The following is a 19,480-nucleotide window of genomic DNA, read 5'->3' on the forward strand; positions in this document are numbered from 1 at the left end:
GACATTCTTACAGAAAATGTATTGTTATATTTGTACAAATGTCTATAAAATTCTATGTGTAGAACTGAAGCAAGCCAAGTGAAACAACTTACGACATTTTTAACGTGCAGTTAGACTTTAATAAAACTTGGAAGTTTAACTGTCAAATTGCTAATTTTTAGCTCTATCTCAACCATTTTCGACTTTCTTCAAGCTTTCTTATTCATGTTTCATGTATCTGAAGCTGACATGTCCAATTTATGTGGAGTACTTTTGACAGTTAACTGAATTTGATTACACTTCCTAACATAGTCAAGATATTTATAAATAATAGCATAATTATTTACTTCAAAGTATATTAAACTTATGTTTTAATGAACTAATACTTTTACTGCAAAAAATGTTTTCATTTTTATACTTTTGCAGCTTAGTTCAAAATATTATGATGTTTATTATCACATTTTGCTGTTGCTCAATTTTTTTAGTTCTGAGGACTGTATTTCTCACCTTAATTTTCCTATAGTGAAAGCTCACAAGAACAACTATTCCCATTCAGTGGTACCCCTATATGTGAACTTTTACTTTACAAGAGCCTTCTCTTCTTCCTCATTGGAATTGCGAGATTTCAACATGTCTCACATGCAAATCATCATGCATCACATCCTTACCAATAGGAGCATGGCATGCTTACATGATGCCTGCGACTCGCTCTATAGTTCTCTATCAAACTATCATTTCAAAGTTTGGCAGAAGATGTCAGTATTGGGAAAAGGAGAAAAGTGGGGAGGAAGAGTGGTGAGTGAGAAAAGAGGTAAGTGCCTATTGGAAATACATTTTCAGTATAGGAAAATTATAACTTCCAATAAGATGCTTACCTCCTCTCACAACATTAGCTAGAATCCAACATTGAGAGGAAGAGGAGCTGGTGCAAGAGAACAACTAATGTACCACCTGAAAGAATACTCCTGAAAATGAGAGATTTAGTTCCAAAGATCAGAAAAGGGAACTACATCACTTCTGAGTCAGATAAACTCTTTGCCTATTTCTGGAATGTTTAGGATATAAGGGCAAAAAACAAGAGGACATATCCAAATGGGAGAAAATGTGGCAAAAAAGTGATCCTAACCAGAGAAAGATATTGTAAGTCATTCCCACAGTGAAAAAGTGTGTAAACAAGGATTTGCTCCTGGGTGTAGGGTGGCTAGGGTGTGGCAGACCATACTTGCTAAGTCAGCTACGTCCAAAATCACCTTCCAGGATATCAATATAAATGAATGTAGAGTGAAGATCATACCATCTTCATCTCAAACCTAAAAAAAAAGGGATTAAGAACCACTCTGATTACTGGCTTTAACACAAGAATTAGCTCTGAGTTATCAATCCAGAAACTTGACAACCATTATCAAAACAATGTCTATCAAATGTAACTAACTTCCCCAACATGGGAACTGTACTAGTTTGGACAGCTGAATGGGACACTTTATGCTGGTATAGTTTGTTTGCTGTGCTGTAAATTAGTGCTTTTCTGCCATATTGGGGGCTGGAATGCTAATATCAAGAGGTAAGTTTTTATCTCACCCCCAAATGGTAGTACCTTATTTTTTCATTTTTATTTCAATTAATTGTTTACTTGGAAGAGCAGTCACCTTCCCACAACAGTCTGCAGGCAGTATAGATGTGGGACATTGTGGGCACCCACATCTTGTTCTCCTAATTTCTAATTCTATATCTATTGCTATTTCTTATGCGAGACTGGTGAATGGAGGTTAAGACTGACAGACAGCATATAACCACTACTATGTGGGTCCTACTTCCGCAGTCACCTCCAAAACCTAGGGTGCATTTTATAATCTCACATTGTATCTCATACCATGGAATCTTTTCAGTTGATGCAGCATTTTTTGTTTAACTTGTTTTCATTTCGACTTGTTTTCAAATTAAAATAGCAAATTATACAATTAGTTAGAGGTTTGGATTTTCTGTTTTTAATACAGTCCTTCCTTATGCCTTAACTTATTTAACTTATTAATTTAATAACAGTTTTAGAGAGAAAACTGTTTGTTTTGAGCTAATACAAATAAAAAATAATAATTAGAAATGACTATTTACAATTTTACATACTAGAGAACACTGCTAAACTTTACATTATTTTAAACTTCCTAGAACATTTATGATATTTGAGATATGTATGTTTTAAAGTGCAAAATTGCAAATGCTAAAACCAATTTGTACTTTACTGTAAATTATTTTAACATCATGCATATTACTGGATGTATAACAAGTAAACAAAGTAATATCAGTGCAATATCTAAAGCACTTTTAGCTCTATTTCAAAAATTGGCACCCAAAATATTTTGTGCTGATATTCTGTTATGGTATTGTTTTACAAAATATGGCAAAATTTAATTTTGCAGTACTGGTTATTTTTAAAGAGACATTTACATATATGTACACAATTGTCACTTTTAGAACTTTATTATTCTCTAAAGTTGCAATTTATGTTATCTATTCATTTGACTCATCACTATCAGTCAAGCAAGCTAAAGCAGCCTGCTTAAATTCAGGTAATCTCAAACATACAAGCCTCTTTTCACACCAGAGTGTCTTGAGTAATATATATTTCATTATTGCTCTCATTTGCTTCAACACTAAATACAGTTGAATATAGTTAATGAATAAATACAGCTTCATTGACTCATTCATTACTTTTCTTCATTGTAGGAGGAAAAAATAAAACTTTTTTTTTTAATTTGGATAAGCCATCATTTTATTTGACAATATTCAATAGCTATTATTTATCTTCAAATCTTTAATATTGGTGGGCAAGTTGAAAAAAAAAAAAAGGTTAGGAAAATAAATCTTTTAAAGGAATCTAAAACTGAAATTATACATAGCTGTGAATCACATCAAAAGTAATAAATGCCAAATGCAAGATTTAAATAAATCAACAGCCATACCTTAAGCATTTGGCGTTTTGCTTTGAGAACTGACCATACAGCAGTAGCAAGAGCCTGAAATTAGATATAAAATGAAAATTCTTGTAAACAACTGGTACAATATTTTAACCTCCTAAATTTTTTATGTTAATTGAAATATTAACAAAAATTGTAACAATAATATTTAAAAATTAATGAAATGAAAATTTCTAAGATATTATGGCACATAACAATTGAAGTATTTTAAAATTACTTGAAAAATCATTAAATATTTTATATGCAATTATACAAAAGTGTTTAAAAATAAATATACATAATGTACTATATCTATATACTATAGTATTAGTGTTTACTTAGATATACAGTATAATCCTACCCTTTAGTGATAAGTGGTAATGAATAAATTTGCTTACATGTGACATGCTAACATTACAATACTAAATAGCCATGTTATGCTTATGGTAGACTGAGTTATGTTTTAGCTTTTCTTAAAGATATGCAAATATGTAATATATAAAGATAAAAACAAAACTTATATATACATTTACAACTATGCCAGGTAAAACTTAGCTTCATCAGTTATTGTATTATCATTATGACTAGAACAGGACAGTTAGTGAAATTTGATAATCAATTAATTGTCAGACTCGTTAACTAATTGCGTATCTCAGGACGCCTGGTATAGGTATTAACACTTTTACTAATAAAGCAGTGAACAATGTTTCCACCTTCTTAGGTCATCTTTAGGTTAACATCTTTCTTAACCTGAAGGTGACCTAAGAGTGTTGAAATGTTGTTCTCTGCTTGCTTCATTAGTAACAGTGTTAATACCCATACCAGCCATCCTGAAATACATTTTTACTTCAAGTAGGTTTTTCATCATCACAAGTCATTCACTAATTATATTCATCTAGCTGAATATTTTCACACAAAACTTGTAAAGTTGAAATAATTGAAAATGATAATAATCAGAAACATTAATTTCCATTAATTGATTACTTTTGTGAGTTTTGCCAATAATCAACTAAGATGAAAAACCTTGTATTAATTAAAAATAATACTGAAAAATCATAATGAAAATATTCTGATTACTTGGACTGTTGGAATAATTAAAAAAAAACACAGTAATAACCAGAAATAATAAGTGTGATAAGTTGATCATATTTATAAAATCAATAGATTTAAATGTTTTACATTTAGATGATGTTCATAGGTAATTTACTATACTGATTAAAGAGTTAATTACCTACCTATAATTATGACAAATTGTTTATACTTAAAAAGTTTTGAATTTGAATGTGACTGGAATGATTGATATTTGCTTGTTTTTTGTTAAAAGGCCGTACTGATATTATTTATCTTTGATTAACTGATCAAAAACAATTATTCATATTTGAAAACAATGTTTAACTCAACAGTTTTATTATAATCGAAAATTGCTTCTGTGTCATTTATAAACCAAATCTTAAAAGAAGAAAAATTTTAACATAATTACCCAGTTTAAATAATCTAAAATACACTTAACACATTTTAATGTGAAAAACATGAAAAATGTTTGTTTTTCTTATTTACTGTTTGTTTCATATTAATGGAAGCTATTTTGTAGATTCATGCTATTTGGTTTTCTCTTAGTTAGAGTACCTTATCTTTATCAAGAGTGAGCTCCTAACACCTTCTAGAAAATAGTATTTATGCTCAAAAGACATTCATTGTGTGAAATTCGTTTTGATGTTTTCAATGTAACATTATGAATTTTAATTATGAATTTCATCATAAGAAGATATGTTGGTAATATTCAAGAATCTAATAAATTCCTTAAGGTGCACACATCTTTTCAACTTAATATTTTATCAAAATAATTCAGAAACATGTAATAAACTTACTCAATGTGTGGTAAAAGTATCAAAAATAAATATACCCAAACAACAAAAGCATATATGTTTATAGCCATACAAGTACTGAAGTTGTGTCACTCTTGTAATACTTTGGGTTTATTGAATTTCACAAGAACAACTTGGAAAATGAAAGTAAAACTGCATGTTATCATAAATTCAAGTTGTGAGACTATAAGCAAGAAAATATGTTAGAATGTGTGGTTTTTGGTTTACAGTAAGTTTTCAACAATGCAATGCTGTTGTGGGTTAGAGATAGCTGAAGTGAATTGTCACACCCTTTCTAAGGAGGAATATTTATATACCAAAATTTTTAAACAAAGTAGAGCTGAAGAATACAGTATTTAGAATTTTTATTATTTCATTTTTAGTGAACAATCCATGGGTGTAAAAGACAACAGCATTTTAAAAATTGTAATACTTTTAGAATTTTGTTCTATTTTTGTAACACCTAGTACTTTTGTAATGATAGTCTAAGATACTCGGACACCCTCAAGTCATCAAGGACATCCAAAAGGTTAAAATACAGTATTGTATCACAGTTTACTTTGTAAAATATTCTTAGATTTATCTTAATACTAAAGTTTATGTCTCAAGCTGACTAACCAACACAATTATTTGAAAATACTTATTTATCAAAGATCTCATTGAGAAAAGACCAGCAACTATCATGAAAGAACTATTTTTAAACTTACAAAAAAAGTGAATGTTGCACTGCTTCAAAACGTGCAAAGTTATTATAACTTTTTAAATATATTTCTTCATTTTAAATGCATGTGATTTTATACAAATACACAATACAGCAGAGAGGAAACACGTAAGGCTGTGAGTTAAAAAACAGACTTGAAAAAGCATTATGGTTTAAGATTTATACACAAAAACAACTGATACTCTTAGAATGGTAACTCTGACATTCAGAGAAAACATATAAAATCAACGTTGTGAGGATAAAACAAACCTAAAATAGCACTGCACTTTTTTATGTTTTAACTTAAATTCTCCAAAAATGTTAAAAACATGCATCAAAACAACATTGTATTTAATATATTTCAAAATTGAAGACAAACATTTTATTTACATAAGTGCTGTACTAGATATAATAGTAAACTCACTGTTTCTTTAAATCCACTAGATAACCATCTGTTTTGAACCACTGCTAGAACTGAAGAAGGAGGGTTTTCCAAATCATCAAATGCATCCAAAAGGATGAAGTCCAGCACCACATCATAGAATGAAAGACATTTAACCTAGGTAACAAAACTAAACTATATTAAGTATAGTTAGTTACTTGTGATGTTTAGATTAAGGTTTATGTAAGATGACAAATAATCACTTATTTTACTAATACATGTAATATCAAGGTTCAGATTACCTCAGAGTAATATTATTAGTTCGTGTGTATAATTACCTTAGAAGCAAATTATGTAATGTAATGAAAAACAACAAAAACAAAACCAAAAAAATATTATATACAAACACAAGTATTTTCTAACTATAAGTTTAACAAACAATGAAAACTTTTAGTTATGATTACCTCTGGTAATGAAGGGTTTTCTGGATAAAAAATATTGATAGAAAGTCCAAAGCATATCAACAGTTAATAAATTAATTTATTCAAAAATTTAGAAATTAATATTATAAAAGAACCTTTAACAAACTTTTATTTATGCTCTAGAATTGCTTTCAAACTTAAGATTTAACTTACACACATAATCATAATTATACAGGTTACATGCTTATAAATATAATCTAAAATATTATTTGATATACTTTAGGCCTCATTTTATTAAAACCTTTTATTTTCTAATATTCAATTTTTTTGTAAAAAAAAAATAACACTTGACAGAAAAATACAAATAGACCACTATGGCAGACATGCTGACTCATTCAGTCCTAACAGAACTGATTACGTAATAACATAAATGCACAAGTTTAGTAAAGTGTTTACTGTTAGCCAAAGCATGTTAAAAAAGATACATTATTTCAAATCTTCTACCACCACAAATAAAACATATTTTTTATTTAAGCAAATAAGGGCTTCTCATTAAAACTTCAGTATTCAAATTTACAAGTAGATTGTAGTATTTATATAAGTCAATTTTCATAAAACTATTTCATTAAAACTAAGAACTATATGTTCTTAAAATACTCTTCCACTATAAATACTATTGCAATAATTTTTAAGAAATTTTCTGATTACTGCTTAAAACAAAATGTGCAAGTAATTTCTCCAAATATTAAACAGTAATGCACTAATAAACATTTTTGTGACTTCTTACTCCTCGTCCCTGTAATTCTTCTTCCATTTGCTTCCAATTCTTCTGGTCATTAACATAATCTAGTAGATCATCATACGCAGCTAAACAGTCCTTGGGATCCTAAAGAAAATAAAGAATTCAGCAAATAGTTGTATGTAATACATGTTCTTTCTCAACTCATACAGTGATTAGCACATTCAGAAATTAAATAGCCCTTACAGCCCTTCACTGTACACTCCTAAGTATCCTACTTTTATTTCACATAAAATACCTGATATCAAATGATTTCAAATTCAATTGATATCATACAACAGTTTCTGAAATAATAACAAAAATAAACTGAATATGTCAAATGTTCCAAAGGAAGTTCAAATTAATTTAATGTAAGTCAAAAACAAGACTTTAAAAAATGGATAAATGTCAAAATAAACTATTTAGATTTTAAAATTAAAAAAACTAAAACAGGATAGAAAAATGGATCATTTATAAAATGTTTTACCACTGTAAATGTGACATCATCAAGTATTTATATTTATATTTTATGTGTGACAATTATTTTACTATTCTGTTAATTTAAAACAGTGAACATTTTAATACTGTAACCCTGTTAATGGTAAAATTTTGAGCAAGCCTGTATTCTTGTAACATCATAAAAGCATGTTTGTTGCAAAGAAACAGGAATAAACACAAATATGGTTTGTTATTTTAAGCTAAGCATATATTGAGATATAAATGACTTTTTAAATAATACAAGAAATAATCTTTTAATTTTCACATACTCATATAATTATTTTTTTCTATTATTTTTACACAATGCTCATTTAAAGCTGAAAATGTTCAGAGGTGTAACGTCTTGATTCTGGGACCAAGACTAGGCCACACCTGCTTCATTAAAAGGATGTTGCCAAAATGCTCAAGATACTCTGAGTAAAAAGAGTACAACATTATTATTTCAGACAAGAACTGGCAAGACTAAGCTGATATTTCACTTCTTCAAAAATAAATCATAACCACATACAAAAAAGAAAAATAACAACAAACGCCTAAAGTGTTAAAACAGGCTTTTGCTGTTCACAGCAAATGTCTCAACAGTATAATTACTTAGAACATTATTTTATCCCTGCTTCACATGCATAAAATAAAACAAAGGGAACACACTAACAAGTGTAGAAGCTTAAGCACTGTAGAATTATTAGAAAATTGTACAATAGTTAAAATTATCCACATATGCAGAGCACTTACACGTTCAGCATACCATAAGAGATCATTTAGAAGCTGACCTCCTGCATTTGCAAACCACGTTCGAGCATCTTCTTTCTCTAACAAGAACTGAAAAAATATTATAATACTTTTTCAGAATTTTTTTAAACAAAAAATTAATGACTTTGTATTTGGGTTTGGGGTTTATGTGAAAGATTTTTGAAATATTGTAGTTTTTAATTCAAATACCTTTTCTTTACAAGTTTGTAGGTCATAATCGATTGAATTATATTTTTCTCTCTCTTGCTCTCAAAATCTTTCAACTGTAAATTAACCTAATTTCCAGAATTTCACTGATCAGTTCAAAAGTGCAAAAATCTCAAAATGAAGAACTAGATAATTTGCAAGACGGTTTAGGGTATTGACTGCAATCATAACAAGCCAAGTGAGCACCTTTCACAAGTTTTGAGCATATCTGCAAGCCAGATATCAAAATTTAAGAGATAATAGAATTCCTAATTCCTAACTTGAATTCAACAACCAATATTTTATCATATTGCAAATAAAAGTGAAAAAAAATGTTTCAACTTTCATTCATGCATTTGTCCATAGAGTTTTGTCTATAAAAAAAATGTACATAAATTCTTTTTTACAATTTTTATGTCCATTCAAAAGCATAGGTTTATATATGATAAGAAACTGCCCACCCTGGAGAATATAGTTATTAATGTTTTGTTTTTCACATGAATTTTCTTCTGTGATACTGATTTTTATAATTTCTAACTTTTGAGATGTTTATTACATCTACTCATATAAATATGGTTTTGCAGCATTTCAACTCTTTACTTAGATAATAAAACACAAATAAAAATTAGACACAACAGAAAGTGTAAGATCAAAAGAATATTCTAATTTCAAGAAATAAAAACAACAATAAAATTACGATTTCTTTTCAGGCACAATTGTACTACTTACAATAATAAGAGGAAAAAAATGTTTTTGGCATAATAAAACCTTTAGCCAACTAACTTCAGCAATACAATTCCCATTAACAGTAGCACTAAAGTTTACCAAAAAATCATTTTTATCAAGAAATTTGGCATAATAAATTCTGTGTATAAGAAAAATGTCACATTTAAAACAGTAAATAATTGTTTTATGAACAGACTTGCTTTGATTAACAGTTCAAGACAAAAGTTACCATTATGTATAACGGTGATACCCAAGTGAGTTATCAAACATACAGTTTTTATATCTGTGATTCCAAATTGCCAAATTTGGTGGACTTAAAAAAACGTTACTTTATCTAAGTATACATATCTATGTACTCACTGATGCAGACAGGTAAATGGTGTTTAGTTTTTTTCCATATAGACAGTATTGCAGTCACCAAAATAAAAGTTACACTGAAATGTTGGTTTTGTACTAAGTCTGCTCAGTTCATTCTTTCCCTCTAACACAGTTTTCTTTTTCTCTAAAAACTAACAAATATTTTAAACAGTAGCATCTTAGCATTTTTATTGTACTTGAATGTACAACATTTCCATTTATAATGTTTTCACCCAAAATATTTTTGTAAAGTTCTTTAGTTGTTCATACTCTTGTATGTAGGAAATTTTCTTTCATTTTATAGATTTTTCAAGGTAAAGCTTCATGTATATTTTCTAAATGTTTTTCATTCTCAAACATTTCTATACAATTACGTATATTTTTGTATTTCTCTGTTATTTATACACTTGTGTAACACCTCCTGTAATGTGAATTTTCTAAAATGTAAATATATCTATACAGTTATATGAAAAAAATATATAGATTTGCATTCATTTAGTTTCTGTACACAACTTTTTATGTGTTTTCTGAAAGTTGTTCACATTCTGGAATAGATTATATGCAGGTTCTAAACTTCAAGAATGTGAACAACTTTGTATAATGTACATTAGTTTCAGTTTTTGAATGAGCATTGTAAATATTAGCATACATTTATATAGATGAGGTTGTATAACGCTTCATTGCTTTCTTTTACTGTACATTTTTAAATGTTACAAATAAACACAAGTTGTAAAGCTTCTAATGTTGTATGTAATTGCTTTTACTTTGTGTCAATTTATACAATATTAAAAAACACAGCTCAGTAGGCTTAACTACAAAGCCCTACAAAGTACAAATCTAAATGTAATACCAATATTTTACAAACTACACTGATATTTTAGATACATTACATATATATCTACATATTTCTCATAAATGCTTAAATTTTAGTTAATGTTCTTAAGACACAGAACAATAAACAAAAAGTTATACAGAAAACAATGATTTCTAGCACTTATATGAAATTATGGTAACAGGAATAAATTTTGTCCTCATGTGCCATTACTGCTAAGCCTCATTACTTTTTGAAAGGAGGGTGAAGAGATATAATTTTTGTAAGCTTCAAGCAAACACTTAATAAAAAAAATTAAAAAACATTAAACTACTCTATTAGTACACTCAAAACATCTGTAACTTGTTTGGATTTATAAATAAAATATTTATGTTTTAAAAACAACTAATATTTATTCAGAGCAACAACTTGGTCACCAATATTCAACAGTCTTGATTGAATTATTATTTTCTCTTCCAAATTCCCTTAATAAAAGTAGGTGGAACTAAACAAGGGGTATGGAAAGAATGGAGTAGGATAAAAAGCACTGTTACAGTTGATTAGCTAGATACATTGATTCTTCAGCAAATCACAGTAATGGGAGGTTCTAAGCTTATATTCTAGCTTGTCTGTATTCAAAATTCATTAATCAATTGTAGACCTATATAATAGGTGTGAAAAAAATACAATCACAGCAACAAGACATGAGAAGGTGACACATACATATCAACATTTAACTTTTTAAAATGTCCTTTTATATAAATAAATTAAAACATATGTAATACTGATATATATTAATAAAGTTATTAATTAAGAATTTAAAAAAACAACTGAGATGTACAGTTAGACCCACCTGCTGCAAAAAGGTTAATCTACAAGTTATTCATTTCCTTGTGCTTTTCATACACGAATTTAGCACTACAAACAAAACAAATTTATTTTATAATTATTATCACTAATAATATTACAGTTGTCACAAGTATGAATTGGACAGTCCCAGTATTCTCATTAATGTTTCTATCAGTCATGAATGCAATATAACTTTAATTCTTTTATTTTAATTACAATTATACAGATACTGAATGATGTTATACTTAAGTAAACTCAGACTAACTTCACGATAAATACTGCCCTCTGTAAACATAAGAATAATATGAAATATACACGTTCCTCTGTGCGTGTGGGAAAAAACAGGAAAATTGTATTTCAGTGAAGTTTTCTAAAATCTCCAATCTGCATGTAGAAAATTTATTTCGTCATTCATATAAATAATTAAAGTCAAAAGTATACTGTACTAAAAAAACTATACCAACCTGAAACCCAAGTCTGAGACAGTGCACTTTAGCAAGGAATTCTATATCTGATTGACAGTTCATAGCTTCTGTCCTAAAATACACAACACATTTGTTAAAAACCCATTCTTAGTGAATTAAAGTAATTTTAAAACTAATATCTGAAAATATATATTTTACAGGCTGTATTTTAAAAGGATCTGTTCAAACTTGCAACATTCAAAAGAATATCACATTTTAAAGTATATATATTTTTAGTTTCTAAAATATCTTTACTGAAAGACACACTGCTGAAAAAAATGTCTGTTGTATGCTGATGTAAAAACAGAATCTCTTAACTTTATTTAACTTAAGGGTATATTTTATTTTAGTGCAACTTAAAGGGAAGAGCACACTGAGCTGGTAAGAGAACTGAATAAAGGTTTAATTACCTGCCAAAGCAGTTTCACACCCAACTCAAAACACTTGCCCTTGTTCTGTGTTGTATTGTGATTTTGTTCTGTTAAGAAACATCACTGTTTCAGTTTTGATTTTATTTTTGACAATTTCAGTTAAAGGTTGGAGAATTAAGTACACAATGGTATACTCTGTAGACCAGCATTCTCCAAGTCTCCAGTTAGTGAAACTTAGCTGTCTCTTCTCTGGGAAAGCTATGTGAATACCACAGTATTAACTTTTTCATAAAAATGTGTAACATGTATTTGCACTTTGTGTTCATTACAAAGCTACTAAGTCTACCTGCCACAATGCTTAATTTTGAGCTACTGAGTAGAGGCAAGGCAACTACTCAACAGCCTTCTACCACATATATGAATAACATTAAACCTTGATAGTAGTTTGCAACAGTTACTATGCAGTATCATTTATCACTGGTTTATCTACCATTTATAACTTTTCCATAAGCTTTAAAGTCAAACTTCACATACCATATATAAAATTGCAATACTTCTTAAGCTTCTGTTTGTAAAACTAGGAAGATAAAAAACATTCTAAGGTTTGCATGCAAGTAAAACACATAAAGGTGTTTTTGACACCTGCCTTTCAAAGTCTACAATTACATGGGTATATAAATTCAATTAACAGTCATATCTTGGTGTTTTTTATCCTCAAAAGACTTTAAGTTTGTTCAGGTTTGGCACAATACCCCATAAAAGTTCATACCTTATAGATCACTAATTCCTACAAAAGATTAAAAACTAAGATCCAACAAGTATAATAAGTATATTTTAATATTTTGTTATTGAGCTTCAAACTTTTAAATCTTATACACTGCTGGCCCAACTCTTAAGGCCAATGAGCATAAAGAAAAAATATACATTTTGCATTGTTAGACTCAACCACTTATTTGAGTAGAGCTTCAAAAGATGAAAATAAGAAAAGGGAAAAAAAAAACTTTTGGCATTTAATAGGGAAAATGTGAACACTATGAAATTAGCCAAAATACTAACTGGTCAAAAATTGAAGACCATACCAAAAAGAAGTCCTAAACAGGGTAGGAAATGCCCAACAAGAGGTCTCAATAGTGAGTTGCACAGCCATCATTGTGAATAACTTGAAACATTCACTTTGGCATGGTCGATATAAGCGTTTGCAGAAGGCTGGCTGGAATATTATTATAAGTGGTGAAGATGGCTTCATGAAGATCATGCACTGTTTGGAATTGACATCCATTTCTATAGACTTCCCTTGCCATCCACCCCTAAACATTTTCAATGGAGTTCAGTTCAGGCGAACACACTGAATGGTCCAAAAGAATCACGTTATTTGCCATGAAAAAGTCCTTTGTCCTGGGGGCATTATGGATTGCAGCATTGTCCTGCTGAAAGATCCAGTAATTTCCACACAAGCAAGGGCTTTTGGTCAATAAGGATGCTCTCTCCAACATGCCAATGTAGATAGCTGCTGTTTGATGCTCCTTTATAACCTGAAGCTCCATTGTTCCATGAAAGGAGAAAGCACCCCAGATCCTGATGAAACCTCCCCTCCACTGTGTCCGGTTGGATATCCTTATCATGCCAGTAACGTTGAAATCCATCTTGACCATCCAGGTTAAATTTTTTCTCATCAGAGAACAAAACCTTTGTCCACTTTTCTATGTCCCATGTTTGGTGCTTCTCAGCAAATTTTAACCAAGCTGTTTAGTGGTGTGGAAGGAGGCGTGGCCTTTGAAAACATTTACAGTTTTTAAAGCCTTTCTCTCGTAGATGCCGTCTTATTGTTCTCAAACTGCATTCTATGTCCATAAGGGCCTTAATCTGGTTCGACGATTGGCTGTTGTCTTGCCGGACAACTCGTTGAATCCTCCTGCTCAATGCAGGCGAAATTTTCTTGGGCTGACCACTTGAAATTCTCTTTCCATATCCCTCAGAGTCTTTTAATAAATTTACAAAACCAGTTTTACTATGTCCAATCTCACCAGCGATGGCATGTTGAGAGAGACCTTGCTTTTGCAGCTCGACAATTCTGCCACGTTCAAACTATGTCAACTTTTTAGCCTTTGCCACGTTTTTACCCAATGTAACACAGAAGATGTCAGTGGGAGATGTCAACAACGTTAATGCTTAAACACAAATGACTAAATTTTGTTATGTGTTTACCGATTAACAATTCGTTTCAGTTTGGTCTTAAACTTTTGACCAGCTAGTATTAGGCTAATTTCATAGTGTTCACATTTTCCCTATTAAATGCTAAAAGGTTTTTTATTTCCCTTTTCTTATTTTCATCTTTCAAAGCTCTACTCAAATAAGTGGTTGAGTCTAACAATGCAAAATGTATATATTTTCTTTATGTTCATTGGCCTTAAGATTTTGGCCAGCAATATATATATATTTTTTCACTTTAATTTCAGATCACCTGCTTCAAACTCTCAAAACCTGATGTTAACACTTTCCAACACTAAAAACGCATTACTGATGAATACTTCCCTCCTCTGATGTAATAGCTAGAATTCCACATTGAAATTATGAAGGGGCATGGGCAAAAGGTACCTAGAAAATATTTGAAGAGAACTTATAAGAGTGTGAAACCCTAAAATATAGGGTCACACTTGTGGGAGACTGTGCCTCATCTATACCTAGGTATATTCTTTGACTGCAGTGAAGATAAGTGTAGCTAAGTTTTGCAAAAATAAACCAAGTCTAATCTGTAAATAGACACATCAGGTGTCGTAGAGTGGTTAGAACAAATCAGACCATGCTCAATGGGTTAACTCCAGTCCAAAACTAGGCAGCATTGGATATTTTTCCTGGTCTATGGTAGAAGAAGGGTCTGAATCATCATCATCTCAAGACCAGTAAGCTGAGGAGAAAAGCAACTTCCATTCCAACAACTCAGGCTGAGCACGTGTGTACAAAATCCAGTACACAGCCAACACAAGACCACCCAGGAAGTAAACACTCAGGCAATGGTAGAAAAGGACAATGCAAATGTGGTGGATTAGCTTTAATCCAAAACCAGGAAACAGCTAAAATTTTTGTTTAGTCAGTGGTAAAAGGAGGGTCCTACCAACCATATATGTGAGTACTTTTACTGTCTGGTCCTATATCAATCCAACACCAAGCTGCACTGGTATCAGCTTCTATGCAGTAATAGGTTGGGAAAAAATCAGCTGGAAAGATGAACAACTGCATGTGGCAGATTCATCAATTCAAAACCAACAGCAACAGAAGTCCACAGAGGGAGGAGAGAACTTATCACCTACACCAACAAAACATCACTGCCCTTCTGTTGATTGAGTAAAATTTGCCACAATCAGAACAAAGTCTTCACAGTTCACCACCCTAATAACTGGCAATGACTTTCTTACTCCACTAGAAAGAAGAAGGGGCCAAAAAATGACGGGAAGTCTGGAGGAATGCAACGCTTTAATCAAGGCTGTGCAACGGGTGACCACAAAAACCTTATTTTGAAAATTAAGCTAGTCCCAGTTTATACAATTAAAAATAAAGGAATGAATAGCAATTACAACAGTGCTTTACTTACGATAGTCCATGTATCTATACAGTCTGGAATGTACCTTATTTATGAAGCAACTAACCATGAGAAACCCTCAAGAGGTCTTGTGGAACACCCAGCTCATCAGAAGGCATTAAAAGCTGTAAAAGTTTGATAGTGCAGATTTAATGTTAAACATACCCAGAAAGGAAACAAAGCAGGATCCAAGGATGTAAAACGAGGCCACAGCAAAGGTAAGAGATAAAAATTAGAGCTCACCCATTCAGAAATTTTATGGGATATGGAAAATTGTAACAGGTGGCAAAGAATATCTCAATGAGAAAGAGATGACCAAATTAAGCAGGTAATGTGCAACAAAAGTGTGAGATGTAGAGCAACTGCCAGCCAACATGACCTCTTTTACTGTCCATACAACAAAAGTGAGCTGCCAGAAGAAAGGATGAGCTGATAGATTTGGTGAAAAACTTCAAAGATGCAACAAGAATCTTCGGTCAAAGAAGCATAAGCCAGACAAAAGAGTTGCAAAGCCAACCAATAACGGTTACTGTAGATATATTTTAGGAAGAGGAGTTTCAAGAAATCAGAAGTTGGGAATGGGAACAACATAACAATTAAACATAACAATTAAAAGTCCACACGGTACAAAGAAGATATCTGAGCTCAGATAAGAAAGAAAAATGAGCAACAGATGAAAGGGAAGTAAAAGTGAATTAATAATTCCCTCTCACAAAGTAGACATTTTCAGAAGAAAAACAAAAAAGCACAATTGGAATAATGGTGGCTTGCTGGGAAGGAACCAAAAAACACTAGTTATCCCTGTAATAGTAAAATCACAGTATAAAGTTGTGAATATGACTGGCAAAGACCCTGACTATGGGATAAAGGATGTATAGAACCAAAGCTTGACTAAAAAGAAGAGCATGGACTTGAAACACTTGACACCAATCAGCAAACTGAACATAGCATCTGGAGTAGGAAAAATAGGGATGTGAAGATAAGCATCCGAGACATCTACCCTGATTATCAAAAGACTTGAAGTAAAATGAGGGAGGTCAATGTTGTGTTTTAAGTCAAAGTGATCAATAATCAGATGTCAATCCTCTGTCTTCATGAAAACAATAAATAGATGGGAATAAACCCCAGAGAAGGAAGAGACACCTGTTCCATAGTATTTTTCTGCAAGAGATCCAAAACTGTCCCAGAGGGATGCTGGCAAAAAAGTGAGCCCCACGGAGGATGGAAAGAAATCAGAACTGAAGATAATGGATGAGGAGAAGAAAAATAAATAATTAAACCATCTGCTAACACCAAAAGAACCCAGCAATCTGCAGTGATAGGATGCCACAGATGAACAAATCAGACAACTGTACCCCTACCAAGCCTAAACCTCAGGGGTAATCATCAATGATACTGATGTCTGAAAAGACAACAATGGGAAACGAGACAGCTAGAATCCAAAATATGGGAACCTGGTACAGGTAGAGGAGAAGAAATTGAAGGTCAAAAAACAGGAACAGAAGCAGATTGAGAAAGGAAACAAAAGAAATAGTCGAGAAATGTGAAATGTTTCCTCCAAACAAGGCTCTAAAGAATCAGTAAAACTCCAAAGAAGATTAATGCAGAAAAGGAGTAAGACGAAAATAATGCAAATAAGAATCAGATAACTGCATATGTGATAGAAGGACATCCCTAAAAAGCAACTACATATGGAATTGCAAAGCTAAAGAAAACAAATATGCCAATGTGAAGAAAAGAAGGGGACACACATCTGCTGAACAATGGATCACTTCAGGTTAACAGGAAGAGGTGTGTTTTCTTATAGCAAAGACAATTCAGGCTATCTGCTGAGTCCACTGAGGGTAATTGAACCATTGATTTTAGTGTTGTAAATCCATAGACTTACTGCTGTACCAGCAGAGAACAACCTGAAAATGACCTAAGGTCAAAAAGTTGTTCTGTACTTTATTTTAATAAATGTTTTAATATCCATACTAACCATCTTGAAAATACAAATAATTTGAAATGTGCTTAGGAGGTTTCACAGATCACAGATATAATATTTGAGAATTTTGGGATGAAAAATAGTTTTTTAATCATAACATGAAATCACTTTGCACTCAAACTAGTAACAAAATAAACTAGATATTTGTTCTAAATAGTTGTTCTGTACTTTATTTTAATAAATGTTTTAATATCCATACTAACCATCTTGAAAATACAAATAATTTGAAATGTGCTTAGGAGGCTTCACAGATCACAGATATAATATTTGAGAATTTTGGGATGAAAAATAGTTTTTTAATCATAACATGAAATCACTTTGCACTCAAACTAGTAACAAAATAAACTAGATATTTTCACAAACAAATCTTTAATACAAATATTTCATTGAAAAATTTGATTTTCTATGCACAAAAAAACTTATAATTTTGTATTAAAAGCCGACCAAGTTTTGTGAACACGCACATACTGCATCAAAAGTTATAGTATAAATAATTAACATATGTAAATGTGTAAACAAACTCTTGTACATTATAACAAGTCTACTGTAAAAGAGCAAATGCTCACTGAGACATGTACAATTCATACAAACCTTAAAATTCGATAAGGAATGTTTCCACTCTCAAACTGCTTTAGACCTGTCTGGTAAAGTGCCAAATGTTGTAGGTCAACACCAGATTCCATAAACTCATCAAAGTCTGATATGTCTGCCACCTTAAGAAAAAGAACATGATTACTCAATCTTAAATACAATTACTTTTTTTTCCCTTATAAACTAGTTTGTAAAGTTGAATAAATTATTAATGTTTTCAATACATAATAATGGTATTTTAAAAAAAATTTCTAAGTCTCATACTGAATTTAAAATTTTATATTACACAAAAGCATAAAATATGATGTACAGAAAATACACATTGATTTAAAAGGCTTGAACAATTCCAAGACTATGGACTAAGTTTCATTATGAATGTTTTCTTGTTTATGGTTAACAAGATATAACCTCAAACATTCTTGCACCTTTGGGATATAAAAGGATTGCTTTAGTCATTATTCAATATTCCGTGGTGCTGTCTTATCAAGAAATGGACATTCTTTAATCCTGATGGGTTATAAAAGGATTGCTTTAGTCATTATTCAATATTCCCTGGTGCTGTCTTATCAAGAAATGGATATCCTTTCATCCTGATATGAGTACATTTTCTTAGATTGTGATCATAATTAAAAAACAAAAAGTGTTAAATTCTGTCATTATTACAAATCCAATCTACCTATTCTTTTAATGAATTCTACTACAAAGAAAATGTTAGAAGGTCAAATTTTAATTTAACCATTTCAAACACATTACCATGTGAAGAGTTATTGACACATTTGTCTTTATTCTATTAACATTTTGAAAACTGTTCACAACACCTCACTTATACAAACCTTCATGGAAACCTTGAAGTATCGTAGCAACAAGATTACTTTGTAACTGCATGTTTACAGCTTTCACGTTCAGTTATGCTCTCTATGGTAATATTTATAACCTATTTTAAACAAAATAAGAAGTTTAGTAACACAAGTGTAAATTTGTACTCACCTCTGAGTGTGCAGACACAAAGCTGTCTGCTGATGAAGCACTTATCAAAGTTCTTCTGTCCCCATAGTATTCTGATGGCCTCTCTGATGTCACAGAATCTGCCCGAAAAAGAACAGAACTTTCATAGAGAAATAGCTGGCTACATAAGTCTTGCAGTTTGTAAGCTTCTTCTACAACTTTCTCCAACTGATGTGTAAACTTGCCTTCATCTGGATCCTATCATTGAATAAAATATCCTTCAAACAGCTT

At 31.0% G+C, this 19,480-nt stretch overlaps 1 protein-coding gene across 3 annotated transcripts in view; it reads right to left on the bottom strand.

Annotated features, from left to right (window-relative positions):
- Nucleotides 1-19,480, bottom strand: part of Miga (mitoguardin) — a 59,438-nt gene that overhangs the window by 9,463 nt on the left and 30,495 nt on the right. For all 3 annotated transcript variants that reach the window (XM_076458962.1, XM_076458972.1, XM_076458968.1), the window contains exons 6-12: nt 19,232-19,447; nt 18,245-18,366; nt 11,719-11,791; nt 8,308-8,394; nt 7,087-7,185; nt 5,920-6,054; nt 2,937-2,990 (exon numbers count right to left, since the gene is read on the bottom strand). In XM_076458962.1, the coding sequence (XP_076315077.1) occupies nt 2,937-2,990; nt 5,920-6,054; nt 7,087-7,185; nt 8,308-8,394; nt 11,719-11,791; nt 18,245-18,366; nt 19,232-19,447 (786 nt within the window). The remainder of the gene's footprint in view (nt 1-2,936; nt 2,991-5,919; nt 6,055-7,086; nt 7,186-8,307; nt 8,395-11,718; nt 11,792-18,244; nt 18,367-19,231; nt 19,448-19,480) is intronic.

Source organism: Tachypleus tridentatus, chromosome 1 (assembly GCF_004210375.1).
Source record: "Tachypleus tridentatus isolate NWPU-2018 chromosome 1, ASM421037v1, whole genome shotgun sequence".
NCBI lineage: Eukaryota > Metazoa > Arthropoda > Merostomata > Xiphosura > Limulidae > Tachypleus > Tachypleus tridentatus.